The 14233-nt window shown below is 44.2% G+C and overlaps 1 protein-coding gene across 2 annotated transcripts in view; it reads left to right on the forward strand.

Moving 5' to 3' along the window:
* The window catches only part of MED13L (mediator complex subunit 13L), a 301400-nt gene extending 294461 nt beyond the window's left edge, over positions 1–6939 (forward strand). For both annotated transcript variants that reach the window (XM_028116491.2, XM_028116492.2), the window contains exons 29-31: positions 670–831; positions 2916–3028; positions 4069–6939. In XM_028116491.2, coding sequence (XP_027972292.1) covers positions 670–831; positions 2916–3028; positions 4069–4201 — 408 coding nt within the window. In that variant the 3' untranslated portion in view covers positions 4202–6939. The remainder of the gene's footprint in view (positions 1–669; positions 832–2915; positions 3029–4068) is intronic.
* The last annotated feature ends 7294 nt before the right edge of the window (positions 6940–14233 follow it).

Raw genomic sequence — 14233 nt, forward strand, 5'->3', positions numbered from 1 at the left:
GATGACTTCCTATTGCTTGAATAAAAGGTACATTTTCAGCTCTTGGAGCCAGCTAAAAGAATCAAAGATGAGAAAAGTATCAATTGCCAAAACACACAGTAAGGCTCTCACAGGGATCTCGTATTAAGGAGTTTGCTGAAAATTAAAACAAGGCCCCTTCATGAGCAGATCTTACACTGCTGGGACGTCAGGGACACTGTTGTCACACAAAGGAGTGGTGCAGTATTACGTTTTCCTAACATCCGTGTTGTTGACAGTAGATGGTCAGGTACGCTCGTGTATTTTGGTTGATGGCTGGTGAAAGAGCACCTAGGTGTGGGGGTGCCTTCAGCTGCCAGAGGCCATTCTTTCCACCTTTAGTTTGACACCTAATGCCTCAGAACACATCTTACATTTAACAGGAAAAGCCCAGAGCAAAAAAATCTGCATTTGCTGGACGGATGGAGTTAGGTTTTGCTGGTACCTTCTGCCTGGGCCATATTTCTCATCAGATGTCTGTGCATGCAGCAAAGTTCCCCTGTTGACCTTTCTCAGTCATCTGGCATTTTTGTGCGAAAAGCTGCCAGAACGGGGTCCACAGTGTGCACAGTGACTTGGTAAAGAGTTGATGTGCAAAGCTTTATTTGAAGTGATAAGCGCTGATCATGCTCTTGGAACTTTGTTTTTCAGAGTCAGGGTGAGCGTCTTCTCTCTAGAGAGGCACCTGAGGAGCTGAAGCAGCAGCCTCTGGCCCTCGGGTATTTTGTGTCAACTGCCAAAGCGGAGAATCTCCCCCAGTGGTTTTGGTCATCGTGTCCCCAGGCTCAGAATCAGTGCCCCCTCTTCCTAAAGGTTGGTTTGGTGTCATATTTGAAGTTTGGGGGAGGAGGGACTTATGCTTAAATTCAGGTGTGGTTAGAAACTTGTGTCTCAGTCACCATGTCTTACTGTGTTCCCTGTTTCTTTCACATCTTCATATACTCTGAGGGTATTTTAATTACAGTTGGGGTGGGTGGGGAGTAGAATGCAGGAGAGGAACCCAAAACCGTGACACAAAGGAAGCAATCAAGCACATTAACCCAAGGTGGAGACTTTGTGGGGCCCACAGGCTACGTGTTGGGTGGACACGTGGTTGTGTGTCAGTCCACGCTGCATTGCCATCGGTGAAGGTAAGCTGGGGCAGAGGTGATCGGAATTGGCTGATCTCTTCCTCCCCTGCCATAGGCTTCAGCTTTCTTCGTTAGAGTAGGGCAGGAGGCAGCTAAATTTACATTGGCACGTGCTCCTTCCTGTGTAGGTCTTGGAACCCTTTCATCCAACTTAAGGGTTAAAACAAAAGATCGCCCACTTCCGGTTTGGATGAAAGAACCAGGAATGAAATCCATGTCTCACCCACAGATTGGCAAGAAGCCAGAAGTTTGACAACATGCTCTGTTGGCAGGGCTGTGGGGACATGGCCCTGGCGCCAGTAGGAGAGCCAGGTGACACAACCCCACACGCTTCCCTTTTGGTGCAGCAATTCCACCTCTGGAAGTCTGTTCAGAAGAAGCTGGCAACACCAAAAAATGAAAAATGTAAAAGATTGGAAACACACAAACTGTCCACCAGTAAGGGACTGGTTGAATAAACTAGTACCTCCGTTCAGTGGAGTGTTAGTTATCCACAACAAAGTCAGGATTGTTGTCATATAATCCTTCTGTGGAGTGTAGATTACCTTGTAGTAATTGTGATGAGATGCGTGCATGCACACACCTGCTTGTGTTTTCAAAAAGAAACAATGGGAGGTTAAACCAAAAACAGTTGAAGCCATTTTCTTTAATGGCTATGACATATGATGATGAAACCAGGAAGTTATATAAAAATCCATGTCATCTTTATTTCAAATTAGAGTTGTCAGGATGAACGCAGATTTGTTTTTTCCCCCTTAAGAAAGGTGTGCACATTCTTTAGCTCAGTCTACAGCTCTCTTGCCACAGCTGTGGTTCTGAAAGCCATTTACCGTTTGAAAGAACCAGAGAGTTTCTTTGAAGAAATGACTGATTGTAGGTCTGAAGTAAGAGATATTCAAGATGAACCTATGATATGTTGTCACATCGGAGAGCAGGGAAGTTGCGTAAGATAATTGAGTTACTGCAAAGGACCCAGGAGCCTACTGGAGGGTTCCCATTGCCCAGTGATGAGACAGTTTGAACATAAAAAAGAACGGTGGTAGCAGGAGACTAAAACAAATACATGGGTTCATAACTGTGCTGAAAACCAGAACATTTTCTCAGTCACCTTTTGAAGCTACTAGAGCAACAATTCATTAATTTGAAAACTAAAAAATAGAGAAGCATATGTATTAACTCTCCTTCACATACTATATTTCTCAGTTATTGAATAAAGTAAACTATGCTAAAGCCATTAGGTGAAAAATTGGTGGGGAACTTTATAATGAATGGAGCATGCTGGTTAACTCTTAAATCCAGTGGGGCAGCAGACACTAGCTGCCTTCTGAGGTGATGCAGTAAGAAGGACGTAGCACCAGTTACGAAGTGTTCTTGCACCCTCTTTCCCTCGCTCCCCAGAAAGAGTCTGAACCTAATTGAGTCTCTAGATCTAGCAACTTACGGGAAGTCAGGATAGAAGAACAGGTTAAACCACCACCACAAGGGGACAGTCAGCCGTATCCAGACCCTGGGGCCTTCTAGAGATTAAGACCTGAAGAGGCACGTTATCGAATCATTTGCAGTGCATTTGTATTTGCTGCCAAGCTAGCCTTTTTCCAACTCTAGGATATGGAGTTATTTGGGATCACATTGGGGTTACTGTGAGCTTAAAATTCAGGCTTCTAGAAGCTGTGACTTATTCTAAGGACTCCAGGGGGCATCTGTAGCAGACGTGGGTCTGCCTTTTTTTCCTGCCCAGGAAGGTAACTGTCTTTGTTCTTTTGCCAGGCTTCGCTGCATCACCACATTTCTGTAGCACAGACGGACGAACTTCTCCCTGCCAGGAATTCTCAACGGGTTCCACATCCTCTTGACTCCAAAACCACATCTGATGTTTTAAGGTAGATACAGACGTAGGCAACATAGCTGTACGGTTTGAAATAATCTTCCTTCAGTTTTGTTTTTCCAAGGTGTTTAATTAAAATGTGGAAAGGGTGCTACTTTCTGTGCAGGGGAGCACTGTCTGATTAGCCAGTGAGAGCAGCAGCCCCCCCGTGTGAGCACCAGACAGGGAGAATAGTGTACCTTGTTAAATTAGGTATGTGCGAGTACAGTTGCCTTTGCTTCCTATTTAAAGGAGGCATTTTATGGTGATGAAAATCGATCAGAATTACCGGGTGGGTGGTTAGAAGACAGAGTCTGGAACGTAAAGCACTTGGCTTTGAGAGCATCTTTTTTACTCCCCCTGACATAGATTATATAAATAAAATTAACCAGAACATAAATTCCGTAGTTGGGAAATCTCTCCGAGAAGTGTGCACTAATTCTCTTGCACTTTAGCAGGCCATAAACATTCTTCATGTACCTTGAGGAAGTAGGCAAGCTTTTTCTAATGTTTGGTAGCTCTTAAATGATTTGGAAATTATAGTTAGGCAAGAACCCAATCAACATGATTTTGGCTTTCAGGGTCTCTGGTTCAGCACTGTCCAAGAGAAATATAATGGAAGCCACATATCTAATTAAATTTTTTTAGTAGCAATATTAAAGTAGTGAAATAAATTGGTGAAGTTAATTTTAATATTAAGAGTTGTATCAAAAATATATCAGAATAATATCAAGTATATGAAAAACAGTATCATTTCAATAGTTAATATAAAAATATCCATGAGCTATTTCACAAGCTTTTTTTTTTTTTTTTAAACTATGAATTCCTTGAACCCCGGTGCCTGTTTCATACAGACAGCACATGGGACCCCACTTGTGGCCAGTAGTACTGGGCTAGGTGAGGTGGGTGCATGGGAAAAAGTACCGCAGGGAGACATGGGACAAGGGCAAGAATGACCCAGGGCACCCCCCCGCTGACATCTGGAATGTTCAGATGTAGTGTCAGCCTCCCCTGTGCCTCGCCTTGTGCCCCTGACTTGTGTCTTCTCTCTGGCAGGTTTGTTTTGGAGCAGTACAACGCTCTGTCCTGGCTCACGTGCAATCCGGCCACCCAGGACCGTACCTCCTGCCTTCCCGTCCACTTTGTGGTGCTCACTCAGTTGTACAATGCCATCATGAATATACTTTAATTGGAAAAGCACTTGTTCTCTCTGGCTCAGTTCCTCCTCCCTGCAACCTCAGTCCAAGGAACCTGCTACACTCTGCAAATGCCCCACATCCTCTTGAGACCACTCTCCACAGTCCTGCACTGTGATTACTCCTCAGCAGGCACATGTCATTTCTGCAGTGTTCATTACCAGAGGGATTCACTGACACTTCTCTCATGGACCTGGAAACTTCCAATAAGCAGTGACTTTTAGCCAGTGTTACGGTGTGTGCAGCCCCAAACCACTGGTCCACAGGAAGTTTTTTATTGTTGGTTTTTAAGAGGGAAACAGAAGAGACAGTATCCTTTTGCACAAGAGTCTGTGTTTCCAGTCTCTGTTTAAAAACAAGGGCAGTTTAGCCCTTTTGGATGAAATCCTCTAGTTATTGGTGTATGGCCTGTGGGTTACCTGAACTCCATAATCTGGGACTTTTTAAAAATAAGAACCAGCTCAAGTATATGACTTCTTAACGGGGTTTCTGTCTCCCTAGTGCTCCCATCTAGATTGGCATGAATGCTTTGGTTGACTTCATACCTGTGTGTAGATAGAAAAGGTCTGGAGACATCTTCATTTTGTTTATTTATTTTAAGTTGTTTTGTCATGTTTTTTTGTGACTTTCTTTTGATTTTTTTTTTTTTTTAATTCATGAGGACCAGGTACAGTAGCTGAAACCCAACTCAGATCTACCATAGGATTCTTTGACTACATACCTCTGTCCTAGAAGCTGGAAAAGGAGTGAAAAGAGATTGGGGAGATATGCCTAAAAAGTAATATATTCAAAACCACCCAGCAGTAGGCTTTATTATTAAGAACAAACTGGGTAAACATTCTGCCATGTTTCTTATTAAAAGTGGCCAGCGTTTCATGAAGGATAACATTTTTATACAGAAGGCAGGCAGTCAAGCTCAACCCAGAGCCATGGAGGCAAGTACCTTCATTAGTTTTATATAGTCACAATGGAAATATATTTTCTAGTGAATTCTTATTGAAAGCCAGGTCTCTCCTCTCATCAGATCAAAAGGGACTCATGTACATATCATAATTGAAAGTGTTTGCTCATAAAATCAGTTATAAATATGGTGACTTTTTTCTGGACCATAGGAATATTATTTCAAAGAAATATTACAACTTAACCATTAAATTAGTACTTGAAGTTGAGCCTTTGTGGTGGGACTTTTTTTAAAAAAAAAATAATGCCTTTTTAAAGCATTAATGGCTAATTGAAGTATTTTATGACTCCTCATTTCAGGCCCAAGAGGGTTGTCTTTAAGACCCCGTTTCTGACCCTGACATCATAGCACGTTTCTGTCTGAGGGCAGTGGGCGTGGGCTTGCCTCCCGCAAGCCGCTCTGGTCAGACTGTTGAGCTCTAGTCATCTGTGGAGAGAATCATGCAAATTTTAAAGTTCTTCCAAGAGACTTCCATATCCTGGTTATTAACAAAAAAACAAAAAAAAAAAAAAAGGAAAAATGTAATAACTGATATGATTTTGTAAAAGTATTTTTCTTGAAATAATCTAACGTTTAAAACATTATATTAAAAAAAGTTGTGTGGTGGGAATATGTAAGCAGAGAAATAACTTGTAAATGGATAATTTTATTCTCTGTACCACCAATTGGGGGGGGGTGACTTTCGCAATGTATAGGTTAAAAAAAAATCTGATATATCAAACCATTTGTATCTAATGTGTACAGTGTAAAATTGACTTTAAAAATATTGCAGTGCTATTTTTTCTTAATCAGAAAGGAAAAATTCTCAAGGCCTTTTGAAGAGCATAAGATGATGAAGATTGTAAACTTGTATAAAATTATCTTGGTGAGAAGACAAATTGTAAAGTAGATATTTGTAATCTTTTACCACTTTGGGGTTGCTTTTTTTCCCAGAATTCATCAGAACTTTGAATTTTTTTTTTTTTAATATGGGCTGTTTTTAATGCAGGGGCTTTTCTTCCCTAGAAACCCAATTCTAAGCAAAAAAAGAAAAAAAACCACAAAAAACAAAAAACCCCTACAAAAATTAAAAAAAAAAAAGCAGCAAAGGGTAGTTTTCATCTGGTGTCTTTTATTTAAGTTTTTTAAGTTAAGAAAAGCTGGTGACATATTTATACGTTTTTGTGCAAAAATAAATGAATGGCAATAGATTTTAAAAAATCTTATTATGTACTTCTGTGTGAAAAAGTCTGTATAATATTTCCCTTAAATATGCATTATTTTACTTGTGAGTTTTTTACTGAATTAATCTGAAATGTACAAGCCCTGGATTTGCTACAGAGTGAGAAGTTATTTTATTTTTTTTTTATTTTTAATTTTGGAAATTCTGCAAAAATCAGAACTCTTACCATGGTTTGAACTAAAAAGGGGAAATGGGGAGGGGAGAGGGTGGGATTGTCCAGCATGCTTGTATGTATATTTCAGAACCTTTTTTAAATGTAAAAGCTGTACATTTCTGGGAAGTTCTGAATTTCTTTTGTTTCCTTTTTTCCTTCAAGCATTTTGCAGTGAGCTTCTTTTATATATAGCAAACAATTTGAAAGAATACAAAAATATGTGAAGTTCATTTAAAACTACAGTATAGCGCTGGTACAGTACACTAAAGACTTTGATAAAAAGAAACAATACTAAAAGGCCTCCATTTTAAATGTCATTCATATATACCTTGTGAATGAGAGCTATATACTTTTACACACTTTTTTAGAGGAATAAATTATTGAATTACTGAAACTTTGAGTGGCTTTTTTCCCCCTCCCATCCTGTCTTTGTAATAAAATTATCTACACCTATTCAGAAGGTGTATGTATAATGTATTGAACATTCCTTGGCTGGGAGCCAGGCTCTGCCTTCCAGAGTAACACGGACATAGAATTTTCCTGCCGTGACCCCCCCGCCCCCGCCAAACAACAGGTGTTCTCAGATGGTGTTCCCATGCTCCAGGGTACTCGTGCATTCCTAGATTTGCACTGAGAGCCTGCACACACACAACACTGAAGTAGGAGCCCCGGTGTTTAGTTCTAGAACTGTTCTGAGTAGATCAGATCTGTGTCTCCCACAGATTGTGGTCCGTCCTAGAACAGATTGCAAGTCTGTTTTCCACTTACTTTCTCTTCACGGTCTGGGCCAGTTTCTTTTTGATGTTCCTTAGAAACAACAGACCTGTCTTTGCTCTCTGCCCTGTTCACTGGTGACAGTAGGATGCCATTCGGCACAGCAGGTACAAGCGGGATGTTCCCCTTGGGTCCAGCCGCTAGGGAAAACCACGTGCGCTTAGGGGCAGAATCTCTTGCCAAAATGGTAAGGCCCCAGGACGTGGCAGAGCTTACAGTCAAACTTTGGCTAAATCTCGAAAGACCTTGCTTTTAACCTTCCTGCATCTATTTAGGAGATATGCATTATTCTGAATTTAACATTGTCTGAACCTAGAGGTAAAGCTGTTGAAACTGCTCGGCCGGCGGTTATTTTATCTGCAAATGAAGGTGGAGCTTGAGTCTGTGAGAAATGCTTTGCAAATGGCAACACTGTTACCATGTTATTGTAATTGTACCATTGAAGAAAGCGAACAGTGAGGCCACATTTCGGTTAGAAGACCATTCCGGCCTCTGCCTCATCCCTCACCATGGCACTGTTTGTCATGCTGCTTGCCAAAAGCATTATGAACCACATAGTCCCTGGATCCATTGTAATCAGGTAATCAGGTCAGTCCAGTGATTCCTGTGTCCCCTTAATAATCAGAACTAGAGGGTGTTTTTACCAGTGTTTCTTAGCTTAGATAACTTAGCTCATGCATCGGGTGGGACTTGACCCAATGGTTTGTGAACCTTGTTTTCATAACCACTGGCTGCACCAATTTGGCGACCGTAACTAAATCTCTTTGAGGCAGGAGAAGGTATTTGTTGAGTGCATTTAAAACATTTTGCAAATCAGGTGAAGACAGATCTGACCGGGTGCTCAGGAGCCATCAGCCTCCAGCCATTCACTTCCCTCGGTTACTGCATAACACCAGTTCATCCCCTCCGGTGATGCCATGGCACCGTGTCCTGTTTCCGCTCTTCAGGGACGTGTGGGGCAAGGGATTTGTTTCCAACAGTTATCAAGGAGCTAAAAAAGTTTTTGTGTAAAAAGTACAGTTTGTCAGGAGAAGTTTTTAAAAGCAGACTTCTCATAAGACTGAATGCTGAAGCGGGAGCTACCTACTAAAAATTGTCTTTGCCGCTTGTCGTTACGCAGCACAAGCCATGGCGTAAAGAACATTTTGGTTTTTTTTTTCACTTTTGAATCCACCACATGCTAAAATCCTACCAAAATGCAATTTTAATGTATCACCATGTTATCTTGGTGTTAGATGATTTGCTGGTTTACATCCCCTTGACAACAAGGTCACTTTGACAGTAATTATTTCATGCCATCAATACCTAATGAGACACCCTTAGAAAATTCTGTTGTGCCAGATCACAGTGTGGTTGTAACGATGGCCCTGGGCATCTTACTCCACTTGGAACCAGATTTACCAGTCTTCTGCTACTTCACTTGAAAATTTCCAAATTTCCAAACCAGGTCAAGTTTCCAAAATGATTTTTTTGACACATCCTGCTTCTGGCTAGAACTCCAAAGTAATGAAGCAGATAAGAAATAGAAGTTGATGAGGAAGAAAGTTTCACCTCCAGGACGGAGCTTGGGTAAGACTGAAGTACTGATTTTTCTCTGTAAAGGGTTATTTCCTCAATAAGCATTAGTTACAGGTGATAGAAAGGCACAGACAACACGGGGGTCCGTCTCACTTTTATTTATTTATTTTTTTTAAACAAGCAGGGAAGTGAGAAAAAGCACATGCTTTGTTTTAATAATCTGCTAAAAACTGCATTTGGGCTGTTACTCCATGCTGTTCATTTATAGGTGTCAAAAGCAAGCGTGTCTGAAGAGTGCTTAACATCACCCGCTGCTCAGAACAGGCAAACGCGTACAAATGAGCAGCACTTGGTGTGTCTTGCCTGCTGCTGTCTGTTCTGTGCCTTCATTGCCTTTATTGGCAGATTAGGCACGTTGCAATCTACCTGCTCCAGAAAGCCAGACAATCTTCAGGAAAATGGGCCACGCCAGAGCTAAGAGTAGAGGGCTGACACAAGGCAAAATGTGTGCTCTGGGGGAAAATCAATTTAATTTAACGTGTAAGATAGTACTTGTCTTAACTTGAGCTTGAACATCTTTCAACAAACATTTTGTCAGCTTTTCTTATTTAAATCTTTGTTCACTTAGAGGTCTTGATGTTACTAATTTATACGCATTGTTTACATAAATAACTTCCTGTCTGCTCTCACGCTTGTGAGTTCTCATTCTAGAAGAGATAATGATCAGATAGTCACATATACACACATACACCAGTTTTTGTTCTGTTGATCTCTCCACAAAGCTTATGGAGGTTATCTCCCTTGTCAGGTCTAAGGAGGTCAAGTGTGCCTCACAGGATGAATTTGATGACCTTCCAGTCATTTTTTATGACACAGGAATGTTGACCTTACATGACAACTCTGTTGGGCTGAGAGTAGGCACCCAGGAAACGTTAGCTGAACACAGACTTGAAAGAGTGGAATCCACCTCAAAAATCGGAAATAATTTTACAAGCAAATTCATCACATCTCGAGGCCTTTTTGGAGAGCAGAAAATATATCTTATAAAAGATATATTTTAGAAAAAACAGGAACTTTTTTTTTGGTGGTTGATTTAGGTTTTATATTTCCTCTGTCAATTTTGGTAATTTGGATTTTTATAAGCGGAAAAAATTGAGTTTTCCCAATGTATTAGTATGCAATTGTGCAGAGTACTCCCTTAATTCTGAATGCGTTGTTTTTCGTCACATATGTTCCTTCTCATTTCTAACAATATTGATGCAGGGTTTCTTTCCTTGATTTGTTTTCTAGCAGTGTGCTGTTTCTTAGTTTTGTTTGATTTTTTTCCCAAAGAAACAGCTCATGGATTTAACAATTCCGCTGTTTTTATCCTGGCTTTTATCTTGCTGTTCCTTTTCCCAGTTTCCTTGAGGGTTGTTTCATTTTCCTTGAATTTTAATTGCCTGCTTAGTTAATTTATTTTCACTTTCGATGACACAGGCATTTATAGCCTGGCGGCTTCTGGATGCGGGTGGCCCTCCTCAGATGATACACAGAAGTCTTCATGTGTGTGCATTTTTCTAGGGAGAGGGTCTGTTGCATCCCATCCTCAGAGGTGTCTGACCCTGAAAGGGGTAAAATGACTGATCTGGGACTGTGTTAAAGCTGATTGCATCCTGCAGGTGTTGATGTTTAGCATTTTCATTTTTATTTTTAGACTTTTAGTTCATTTTCTTTTTTTTTTTTTAAATAAAGGAAAGTTCTCTTCGGATTTAAAGTCTCTTGGACTCTAATTTTCTCTTACTGGAATGTGATCTAGTAATGATTCGTTCTTAGAAACATTCTCTGGAACCTTCAAAACAGTATTTATTGTACCTTTACAGCACATCTAAATCTGGAAGCTAAATTTTTGATGGTTAAAGTAAAATGTGGTTCTACCAAATAATAAAGTTGCATTTAGCAGAAAAAAATTTTAATTGAATTTTAATTAAAATGAGTTCAATTAAAATTCAATTAAACTTTAAAAATTAGTTCCTCAGCCATGCTTACTGCATTTCAGAGTGTTAGACACACAGGTATCCTATTGGAAGTGTGGCGCTAGGCATTAAGATTTGAAACCAATTAATGCTATCCTGGGTGTATTTTCCATTTCTTCTACGCCCCTGTCAAGACCTCAGACTCTGTTCTAGGCAGGTAGCAGGAGTTAGAATTTCCCACTGCAATTTTGGGGTGTCCTTTTTTCTTTTTACTACATTATTGGTGCATAAAGTTTTATGATGTATTTTGTAATGTAATTTATCTCTGTATCCTGACCCTTCGTAATACTTTTTGCTTTAAATTATCCTTTCATATTAATTTTGCCACTCCTGTTTCCTTTTATTAGAATTCTGGTGTTATATCTTTGACCAACCATTTATTTTGAACCTTTGTCATTTTGTGTTAGGTGTTCTTCATACACATTGTTGCATTTTATTTCTTAACAGAATAATCATTTCATTTCAATAGGGTGATTTTTACCATTTGCATTTCCTGTTCTGTGTTACATTTTGACTTGTCAGCCAATTCTTATGAAAATACACGTATTTATTTGCTTTTACTTTTTTAGTTTTGCCTTTTTTTTGTGTATGGACTCTGCCATTTTTCTCTCTCAAAACACTTTGGAAAGAAACGTTCGTCTTTTGAATTCTATCAGTGATTACCGTACAACAGTCCACAAACATTCACAATGCTCTTACTACATACGTTACCATTCAAAAAAAAAAAAAAACCCCTCTTATGCACCATCCCCCCTCCCCCTCCCCCCTTCCCCCTCCCCCCTCCCACTCTCACAGGCGTGTATGGCCCTGGAGCAGTCAGCTCCCAGGCCAGGTGGGCCAGCCCGCAAACCCATTCCTTTCTTCAGCTGGCGGAGGGGGGGGGGGGCGCTTCCAGGTTCCGCTCGCATCCAGTCTCCATCAGCTTGCCTCCGTCAGAGGGCGCACGTCCTGGCTCTGTCACAACTGGGCTGCCCATCACATTAGTGCCTCACCCACTGGTTTTTCTCCGGAAAAGCCAGCCTGTGGTTTCCAGGAGCCAGTGAGCATTCAGATTCCCAGGCTAGCCCCAGGTTCTGAACCAGTCAGTGGCAGGTCAGGCCCAGGAATCTGCATCGAATGCCTTCTCCTCCCCAAGGCGACTCTGCTGCAGGGGTCAGTGGACCGCACTCTGAGAGATACTTGTCCAATTCGACTTCCACTCGGCTGATAAGGGCAGGCAGGCAGCTGAAATAGTCAACTGAGTTCAAACTCAGGATAGTTTTTCTCCTAGTACTTTTGTTAAGTCAGCGCATCCTTCCCCGTGGCTCCGGAATCTGTGGCTGCAGATCTCATAGTTCCACCTGCCTGCACGGAAGCCCACGGTTCCTCGTCCTCCGCCCCCCCCCCACCCCCGGCCTCCTCAGTCCCGAAATTCAGACCGCCCTGGACTCTACTTCCCTCTCCCCAGCCTCCGTGTCCTGTCACTCGCTCACGCTCCGTCCTCAAGTCATTCGGCCTCCTTGGGGCTGGGCACTGGGACACTGCAGGAAACGGGACAGACGCCGCCCCAGGCCCCACGTGGCTCGCGGCGGTGAGCCGTGCCGGGAGGGACCAGGCGGTTACAACACGGAGCGAGGGCCACCACCACGGGTAAGTGCAGCGTGCCCCCGCGCAGTGGGAAAGCTGCCGGGAGGGACGCTTCAAGCGAGGTGGCTGGGGGGGGGGGGCGGCTGTGTTCCAGAGAGGGGATGGCAAGGGCGCCAGGGGGCAGGCGTGGGGGTGGGAGCGGCGGGTGTAGACGCACGCCAAGGGCCGAGGTCATGTGTAGGCCAGACTCGAGAATTAAGACCCTTCTGAGGAAGGCGGGGACCCAGTTTTCAGCGAGTTAAACACGGGCGCCAAGGGACCTTCTAGAACCATTACTGTGGTGTGGAAAGAGGGTGAAGGGGCAGTCGGGGTGATGGAGGGCTGTGAGGAGGGGGAGACCGGGGCGGGTTGGAGGGCTGCTGAGAAACAGGAGGAGCAGAGCCTGCTGACGGATGAGGTAGCTGGGGGCTGTGGGGGGACTCGGGGACCACGGAGGTTTGCGCCTCAGCCGCCGGGCGTATGGGGGTGCGCCGGCAGCAGGGACCGGGAGGCGGCGGCCCCACCGTGGTCTGGAGTGTGCTGACCTGCCAGAGCAGAGGAGCGGGGGCCACGATTCCCCTCCCCCGGCCCAGGGCGGGGCGGGGCGGGGGGGGAGCGAGAAGGCCGTCCTCCGTCCCCGCGGCCCCTCGACACCACTTCGGGACCCCCGACCTGGACACCACGAGCGAGGCCCTGAGGGCAGAGCCAGAGACACGTATCTGGCCTCTCCCTACAGCTCCCAGCCACCCCGGAGATGCCATGCGGTCGGGGGGGGCAGACGGGGGGGGGGGGCGAGTGGGAGCGAGCCCGAGCGAGAGCCCACGGCCGAGGACCGCGCTGGACCGGCGGCGCGGGACCGAGCCGCGCCTGGGCTGCTTCCGACTCCTGCGGAGCCCCGGCCTCGCGCACCAACGGTCACTTGCCCTGACTCTTCAGATGCCATTTAGAAACCAAGGCGGAGGTCAGGGAACACCGTGGACCTGGTTGGCAGCTCCAAGAACCTGGATTCTCCACCAGGTCACCTCAGATAGGGACACACGGGGGAATCTGTCCAGGACCAAACGCTTCTCCAGTTGACCCGTGCGGGAGCCTTCATGTCTTCCTGTCACCCTAGGTCCTACCTGGATCTTGCAACAGCCTCCTTGCTCACCACCCCCACCCCACCCTGTCTCCACGCCTGGCCTCTCAATCCTGGCAGGCTTCCCTGGCCCTCTCAGGACTCCAGCCTGGCTGGCATTTCCACCATCATGGCACCGACCACACTGTGCACCCAGTTGACCGTTTCCCCCACGGACACGGCCTCTCGGGCACACAGCAGACATTCGATGAGCAAGCTGAGTCATCAGCCATGGCCGATGAGCTCTTACTTGGCCATTTTTCTAGAACCTTCTGAACATGAAAGAGGTCTGTTGCTCGCGCTGTGCCTGTTCCCTCGTCAATGAAGTGTGGATGTCATTTCCCTGGGGAGTAAATGAGCTGACACATGCATGGTGTGTTACTCTGCACAGGCCGCGGCAGGTGCTCCCTAAACGCCGGTTCTTGTCTTTTTCTTCCCAGAAGAGTCACGACAGGGCTTGCTTTACCCTCCACGTGTTTGGCAAGTACGCATTTCAAACACGGATGAAGTGGGTTTCTCTCCTAAACCTGTGTCTCCCTTCTCAAACCTCTCTTCTTCCGGATGTCCAGTTCAAGCCAAAAATCTCAGGGTTGCTGGGGACCGATTGCTTTCTCTCGCCTTCCACGTCTGATCCATTTGTTTCAATCTCGTGACCCCAC

The sequence above is a fragment of the Eumetopias jubatus genome, unplaced genomic scaffold, assembly GCF_037043125.1.
Source record: "Eumetopias jubatus isolate StellerSeaLion01/CBP00866 unplaced genomic scaffold, mEumJub1_p1.0 scaffold_16, whole genome shotgun sequence".
NCBI classification, from domain to species: Eukaryota; Metazoa; Chordata; class Mammalia; order Carnivora; family Otariidae; genus Eumetopias; species Eumetopias jubatus.